Raw genomic sequence first — 8,416 nt, 5'->3', positions numbered from 1 at the left:
GATATGACCTCAAGTGATATGATGAAAAATAGCTTTCTAAAAAATGAGAGGACAAGCCATGTATTGGGAGAAAATATATTTGCAAAAGACTTATCTGATAAAGGACTGTTTTCCAAAACACACAAAGAACTCTTAAAACTCAACAATAAGAAAATGAACAGCCCAATTAAAAAATGGGCAAAAGACGGGCGCCTGGGTGGCTCAGTTGGTTAAGCGACTGCCTTCAGCTCAGGTCATGATCCCAGGGTCCTGGGATCAAGTCCCGCATCAGGCTCCCTGCTCTGCGGGGAGCCTGCTTCTCCCTCTCCCACTCCCCCTGCTTGTGTTCCCTCTCTCGCTGTGTCTCTCTCTGTCAAATAAATAAATAAAATCTTTAAAAAAAAAATGGGCAAAAGACTTAAACAGACACTTCACCAAAGAAACACAGATGGCAGATAAGCACATGAAAAGATGCTCAATGTCATGTCACTAGGGAATTGCAAATTAAAATAACAATGAGATACCACTACACACCTATCAGAATGGCCAAAAATCAAAACACTGACAACACCAAATGCTGGTGAGGATGTGGAGCAACAGGAATGCTCAATCATTGCTGGTGGGAATGCAAAATGGCGCAGCCACTGTGGAAGACAGTTTGGCAGTTTCTTAGAAAACTAAACATATCTTACCATATGATCCAGCAATTGCGCTCCTTGGCATTTACCCCGAGTTGAAAACATGTCCACATAAAAACTACGCATGGATGTTTATAGCAGCTTTATTAATAATTGACAAAATCTAGAAGCAATGAAGATGTCCTTCAGTAGGGGAATGGGTAGATTGTGGTTCATCCAGAAAAAGAAATATTATTCAGCGCTGAAAGGAAGTGAGCTATCAAGCCATGAAGAGACATGGAGAAAACTTACGTGCATATAAGTGAAGGAAGCCAACCTGAAAAGTTTACATAGTGTATGATTCCAACTATATGACATTATGGAGAAGGCGAAACTATGGGAGATAGCAACAAAAAAAAAAAAAAAAAAAAATTCAGTGGTTGCCAAGCGGTTGAATTGTGGGGAGAGAGGGATGAAGAGGCAAATCACAGGATTTTTAGGCTGGTGAAAGTATTCTGTATGATACTATAATGGTGAATACATTTCATTATCAATTTGTCCAAACCCATAGAATGTACAATACCAAGAGTGATGCTAATATAAACTACAGACTTTGGATGATGATGAGGCATCAATCATTATCATGGGTTCATTATTAACAAATGTGCCACTTTGGTGGGGGATGTGGATAGTGAGGGAGATTGTGCGTGTGTGGGGACAGGGGATAGATGTGAAATCTCCATACCTTGTGCTCAATTTTCCTGTGGGGGGGAAAAAGTCTATGTAAAGAAAAGTAGCTTGTGATGCTTTAAAAAGGAAACAAAGAGTCCATATAAAACTTGATTTTAGGTGTCTGCAGTCACTTTGTGTAACATAACCACTACTGGACTCTAAGAACTTACGGGAAAAAATGTCCTGTCACCTAGAATCATATTTTTGTGCTTCAGATTCTTAAAACTTAAAAGTCACCTCAATTATGCCACTTTATTTCATTCTGAAGATAATTTCAGGAAGATGTTGGGGAAAAGAATAAAAATGTGGGAGGCAGAGAGGAAATATTTTTTCCTATGAAGAAAACCAGGGAGGTGATTCCAAACAGATTTGGGGGAGGCATGTGAAATCTGTCGCGGTTTATTTACCATTTTATTATCGGGGAGAACCTTCTCCCTCCTGAAATTCTTCGGGCCAGATTAATACCAGGCCAGGCCACAGACGTGTGGCCCCATTTACTGAACCTACGCCCACCACCACATCTGACACTTCCTATTATTTTCTGTAGTTCTCACAACAACCCTAGAGGGACACATTTTTTTTTTTTTTGACAATTCGTATATTAAAAACATTGAAATTCGGGGCACCTGGGTGGCTCAGTCGTTAAGCGTCTGCCTTCGGCTCAGGTCATGATCCCAGGGTCCTGGGATCGAGCCCCACATTGGGCTCCCTGCTCTGCGGGAAGCCTGCTTCTCTCTCTCCCACTCCCCCTGCTTGTGTTCCCTCTCTCGCTGTGTCTCTTTCTGTCAAATAAATAAATAAAATCTTTAAAAAATAAATAAATAAATAAAAATTTAAAAAAAACATTGAAATTCAAGAACATGATATTTTCTAAGATTACATAGCTGGTGAAAAGAACAGCCAAAATTCTATCTCAAGTCTGCTCGACTCCGAAACTCAGTTCCTTTTCATGTGACTATGCTGTCAAGTTAGTTCAGAAACACTTGAATTCCTCCTGGAAGAATTGTGTTGGCAAAGCTACCGACATCATCCTATTAGTATGTCTTATGCTGCGTCTTCTGTTTCTGTTCACCAGCATATATTCTCCCAGCTTCTGGCTAGAGAATTTCTCACCTCTCCCTGATGCTACATCCATAAGAGAGTTGGCCTAGGGGCTGGCACACAACCCAAGTCTGGCCAATCAGTATATTCCAACCCTTGCATTTGGAGTGATCTGTCCCAATGTGGACTGGTTAAAACTCAATTCCAGTCTTCTGTTTGAACTGTGGGAGAAAGGAAGATGGGAAGCTGGAGATGCCAGCAGGCATCCTGCTGGTGTGAGGAGCTGAGAATGGAGCCAACACAGAGAAAGGAAGAGCCGCAGAGACCAAGCCCCAATAAGCTGTTCACTCTGAACCCCATTGGGAGCTAAGGTCTGCTCCTTTTGTCCTGTGACCTATACATTCATTTACTAAAAAAGATTTTTTTTTTGATAACCCAACTAGGAGGTGGATTTCCTATCTTTTGCATCCCTAAGTAATACACTGCTCTATTGCTTAAAAATGTATAGTTCAACATTGTTGATGGGATTGTAAAATGGTGCAGCCACTTTGGAACAGTCTGGCAGTTCCTCAAAATGTTAAACATGGTATCCCATGAGTTACAGTGAGACTCAGCGACTCCACTCCTGGGTGCTGAAAACGTACGTCCACAGAAAATCTTGTACCTGAATGTTCATGTAGCAGCATTACTCAGAATAGCCCCAAAGCAGAAACAGCCAAAATGACCACCAACTGACCGATGGATTTTAAAAATGTGGCCTACCCATACAGTAGGAAAATGGGAGTAGGCCTACCCATACAGCAAGAAAATGGGAGCGAAGTATTGATACGTGGCCCGACATGGACAGACCTTGAAAACATGATGCTACATGAAAGAAGCTCGTCATAAAAAGACATGTCATATGATTACGAAGTGTCCAGAACGGCAAATCAGAGACCGAAGTAGACTGGTGGTGGCCAGGGGCTGGGGAGAGAGGGAGGACAGGGAGTGACCATGGGCACATGCGGTGATGACAATGTTCTAAAAGTAAATAGCGGGGATGGGTGCGCGACTCTGTAGATATACGGTAAACCACTGAATTGTACGCTTTAAATGGGTAAAATTATATGGTGTGTGAGCTCTATCTCTATAATAACGCTGTGACTCTATTTATAGTCTGACTTTTTAAAATGTCATTATATATTTATAGTTTGCAACTTTACTACAGAAAATATACAGTATATGAAGGATTTCCTCTAACTGTATGATTCTAAATAGTCTTATATAAAACACTGTACAATAACATTCTTTTAATGAAGATTAAAAAATCATTAAGGAAATATTACAAAGGAAACAAAAACAACAAGAACAAAATTACATTGTTTTGATACTTCGTGAGACATAATTTGATTTTTCTATAAGCTTAGCTGAACAACTATACAGTAGTATTTAAATAAATCCATCTGCTTTATACAAAAGAAACACCCTAACACAGTAGAGTCTCATAATGTCTTGGTGAACACCAATTTGATGCTTTAGGATTTTAATGTGTTAACAAATTTTCAAACTCAGGCAAGTTTTGAAATGTCTTCATATTGAATTCCTTCAACTCTGCGTCCTTTTAAAGGGCCCTACAAGTTAAAACAATAGGAAAAAAAAAAGATTAAAAACACACAGGGACTTAAAAGACAAGAAAATGACACTACACTTACAGATCCAAATGCGCCTTTTCCATACCCCCGTAACCCTAGTACAGTAGCTAACGTTTCTCTGCGACTCTGAATTTTAAACTTTTCTAGGGCATCCTCATCACAAACTGCAGTGACTTCTTCAATGACATGTGAAATGTGTCATCACTACATGCTGTGGCAGGGACCTGCTGGCTGCTCCGTGTGTCCTCTGATCCCAGGATGCTTTTTCCCCGGTTCCCCACGTGGGGAGGTGTGGTCATAAGATGGAGCCCCGGCCACAGAGGGGAACGGAAGTGACGCACACGGTCCTCGTGTGCGGCCCACCTTGCTCAGCCTTGGCGTGTGTGAAGCACATGGCAGCTGTAAAAGCCACTTGTTGAAGGTGGTAGAGACACGAGCTGTAAAAATCCTGGGCTCACACATCGCCCCTCCGAGAAGAGCTGATCAAGCTCCCATCTTGATCTTCCTGATCAAGAACACCCATCCTGGACTTTCAGAAGGAGAAGTTAAATTTTATCGTGTTTGTGCCATTTGGGGGTTTCTTTTTCAAGAGCAGATAGTATGTTAAGCAATTCAGATCCTCAAACATTCTGTCTAGTTTAGCTCTGACAGCTCGGCTGGTCTTTATTACCGAAAATGAGCCCAACTTCAAATGTATTTGCTTTTTCTGTTCGTATCCAAAAGAAAGGAAAAGGGTTAAACTAGATACTGGGAAAGAACACCTGTCACAAAAGTGGATACAGCCTGGGAACAGAGAGGCACGAATGTGGGTCCTGAGCCCAGACTGACCAAGTTCAGATCCCACCTGCACAAGTGACTTGAGCCTTCGGTGCCCCACTATCCCCGAGGGGGGGATTAATAATAGGACCTAGGCATGATCCTGGAGTCCCGGGATCGAGTCCCGCATCGGGCTCCCTGCTCAGCGAGGAGCCTGCTTCTCCCTCTGACCCTCCCCCCTCTCATGTACTCTCTCTCATTCTCACTCTCTCAAATAAATAAATAAATCTTTAAAAAAAAAAAAAAAATAATAGGACCTAGGTTCCTGGGCTGTTGGGAAATAGAAACAAGTCAATAAAGTGCTTAAAACAATATCTGGAACATGATAGGAATATGAGCTCAATAATTCTTGGCTCTTACTAAATCTTTTGGTTAAAATTTGAAAGCTGGTCCTCTCTCTTGCAAAGTATAAAATGACGATGATGATGATGACTCTAACCTTGAAGTGAGGTTTCAGTGTTTTTCATTGTGAATCATACCTCCCCTTAACAATCCTTTTTAAAATGCTACTCCTTTAATATATAACAATGACTGTATTTAAAGGAAGTAAGTTCCCAGATGAAGCATGACAAAGGGCTGAATCTTTCATTATCAAGTACAAAGGCCTGTAGTCAAGTTCGCTTTTCTCTCTCTCTCTTTTTTTTTTACAAAGCTGGGGAATGGGAAGGGAGCCAGTCCCTCAGTTAATTAGGCAAACAGGCTAAAAGGCTGAGACAGTTTTTGAACAATTTGTTAGCTACTTACAAATCTGCTTAATAAATGAGTAAATTTCAAATATTTTGATACTGATCTACAATTTCAGATGTCAGAAATGATAAAAAATAGCGGGAGAAATCCCTTAGAAAGTTTGTGTGGTTCATGGCAATGATGTGAAGGAACCATGGGGACGCAGACCAGTGGACACAGGCTCACACAAACAGATTATTTTTTGCATGTCATCCTTGCGCAGGGGTCATGCTAATCTTCTCTGTATTGTCCCAATTTTAGCATATGTGCTGCCGGAGCGGGCACAAAAGATTATTTTTTAAATGGGGGCAAGCTGCAAAAGAAAAGAAAAGTAGTAGGTGGATTTCTCCTTTGAAACGTACATGCTGCTTTGCAGTCAAGAAGGCCTTCCATGCGGGGCCCTCCCAGCCCCTGCCTCACTGCAGTTGTGTGCCACACAAGCTTAGGAAGGAGGAGCCGCTCGGGTCACAGCGAGGGAGGAAAGGAACAGGCCTATGAAAACCACACACTGTGACCCAAAGGGATCTGGACGGAACCTAGAATGCCCTCCGCAGTGATTAGCTGTTTTGCATTTCCCTGAGATGAAAGCATGAATTGAAGCAGGATCTAATTTGGATAGGACTATGCATTTAAAAAAGTGCAGGAGAATCATTTCGCCAAGGAAATATGAGATGTTCCATGACCTTATGCTGGTTGAGAGAAAAACTGACCGAGTTTTTAAAAAAAACTCAATCTATGAATTCAGTCAGATCGGTACATTTCTCAGTACCAGGAGAGACGCCTTTTCCTTTCCTTCCCTTATGGTTTATGTTCGTGAATGCCAGTTTTTAAGTTCGTGTTGTCAGAGACAGAAAAAAAAAATGCTCAATTTACTTAAATGTGGTTTCTCTCATATAAGGACCTACACCATTTTCCAAACGCAGACCAGTGTTGGGTTCAGGTGCCTACAACCCCTTAACGCAACGCATGAAACTGGGCAGTTACCTGTCAGTTCTAGAGAGTACTCAGGACGGTCATCAGACTCTCCGAGGGGTCTATTAACCCCCCAAATGCTAATGCTACGGTACTGGGTGTGAAAACTGATTTCATTTGGAGGCACAGCACAGTCGTTTGCTGTTCCAAAATGCATTAGGCGGCAGGGGGGGAAAGCCCGCTTTAGGTCCTTCATTCCCCCAGGAGACGTCTCAGGCCTTACAGGGCCGTGCTCCCAGGCCTGTCAGTGAGCCATCCGTTCTGTCAATCAACACTTTGAATTGCACATCAGATTTCCTGAAATTACTTTACTGATCTCTGCTACCTTCTAGCCCTTTACGAAAGAAGGGGAGGACTGTTTAAAATATTGATCTCTGGGGCTTTTCCCCCATTACTTCTGACTCTATATTCCCCACTAATTATACCATGTCAAATTGAGTTTTATATTAGATGTGAGAGAAAAAAAGTCAGGATGTGAAACTGTACACACGGCATACAATTTTATAAAATTGTATGACTGGAAAGGAACAGATCAAAATATTAAAGGGAGTTATCTGGCTGGGGGGATTATGGGTAATTTTTAAAGCTATTTGTATTCAATTGTCCTTTTCAGGTTTTACACAATGAGTATTGCTATAGACTGAATGTGTCCCATCCAGAATTCATAGTTATGACCTAATGCCCAATGTGATCGTATTTGGTGGCAGGGCCTTTGGGGAGTGATGAGGTTGTGGGGGTGGGGCCCTCATGAATGGACTGGTGCCTTATAAGACCCCAGAGAGCTCCTTTGTCCCTTCCACCAGGTGAGGACACATGAACCAGGAAGCAGGCCCTCCCCAGAAGCGAAATCTGCCAGTGCCTTGTTCTTGCATTTCCAGCCATCAGAACTATGAAAAGCACATTTGCTTATAAGCTACCCGGTCTATGGCATGCTGTTACAGCAGCTTGAGTGGACTAAGACACATATGCATTTCTTTTGAAATCAGAACACAAAATACTTTACAATGGCAGAGTCATTACAGAAACTAAGCAGACAGATTTCCATAAAGGAGAGAAGACAAACAAAAAACCCAGACTCTAAAATAAAACAAAGACCAACCCAATGAAAAAGAATTCTGGCACATTTTTAAAGCATTTAGAAATTTCTTTGTGTCAACGTACGTACAGTTTCAATGACTATAGTAGCTGAGAAGGTCTTCTCATTGATGGATTCTAAGATGCCTTCATTCCCTCTGTAGCCTCCATTTAAAACGAGAATTCTTTTTCCTACAGTAGAAAAGAGTATCACACTGAATGCAAAGAAATGTTCACTTTTTTCTTCTACTTTGTTATAGCAAAGTGCAGCTACACTGAATGAACATAATGAAAACCAGAACCCCTCTTAGAAGTTCTTCATCATTTTAGAACTCTGTAATATTCTAAAGGAGAGTTTACAGATGCCTTGATCACTGTTAACATTCTAAGAATCCTCATGGTTTTTTTCACTTACTTGTCAAAGGGATACATTTTAACTTAGACTGCAAGGAGTAGAAGGTACTTAGGGGAAATGTCTACAGTCCAGAAATAATCAGAAAAAATTTTAGCTTACTTTGGCTTTTTTTTTTTTTTAAGAGATGGCGGGTGTGTGAGCAGAGGGGGAGGTGCAGAGGGAGAGAGAGAGAATCTTAAGCAGGCTCCACGCTCAGTGTGGAGCCTGACATAGGGTTTGATCTCAGGACCCTGAGATCATGACCTGAGCTGAAATCAAGAGACAGATACTTAACCAACTGAGCCCCCCAGGTGCTCCACTTTGCCTCATTTTAAAAATCATAGGATTGGGGTGCCTGGGTGGCTCAGTTGTTGGGAGTCTGCCTTCGGCTCCGGAAGCCTACTTCTCCCTCTCCAACTCCCCCTGCTTGTGTT

At 41.7% G+C, this 8,416-nt stretch overlaps 1 protein-coding gene and 1 pseudogene across 1 annotated transcript in view; both read right to left on the bottom strand.

Moving 5' to 3' along the window:
* Window positions 1-3,664: 3,664 nt before the first annotated feature.
* KIN (Kin17 DNA and RNA binding protein) overlaps window positions 3,665-8,416 on the bottom strand; it is a 33,551-nt gene continuing 28,799 nt past the window's right edge. The window contains exons 12-13 of the mRNA XM_021696718.2: window positions 7,680-7,780; window positions 3,665-3,979 (exon numbers count right to left, since the gene is read on the bottom strand). Of these exons, the coding sequence (XP_021552393.1) occupies window positions 3,917-3,979; window positions 7,680-7,780 (164 nt within the window). The 3' untranslated portion in view covers window positions 3,665-3,916. The remainder of the gene's footprint in view (window positions 3,980-7,679; window positions 7,781-8,416) is intronic.
* Window positions 5,729-5,827, bottom strand: LOC123324958 (annotated as a pseudogene).

The sequence above is a fragment of the Neomonachus schauinslandi genome, chromosome 5 (assembly GCF_002201575.2).
Source record: "Neomonachus schauinslandi chromosome 5, ASM220157v2, whole genome shotgun sequence".
Lineage (NCBI taxonomy): Eukaryota > Metazoa > Chordata > Mammalia > Carnivora > Phocidae > Neomonachus > Neomonachus schauinslandi.
Note: the sequence above shows the minus strand (reverse complement) of the source record. Positions and strands in the feature narration are given on the sequence as shown.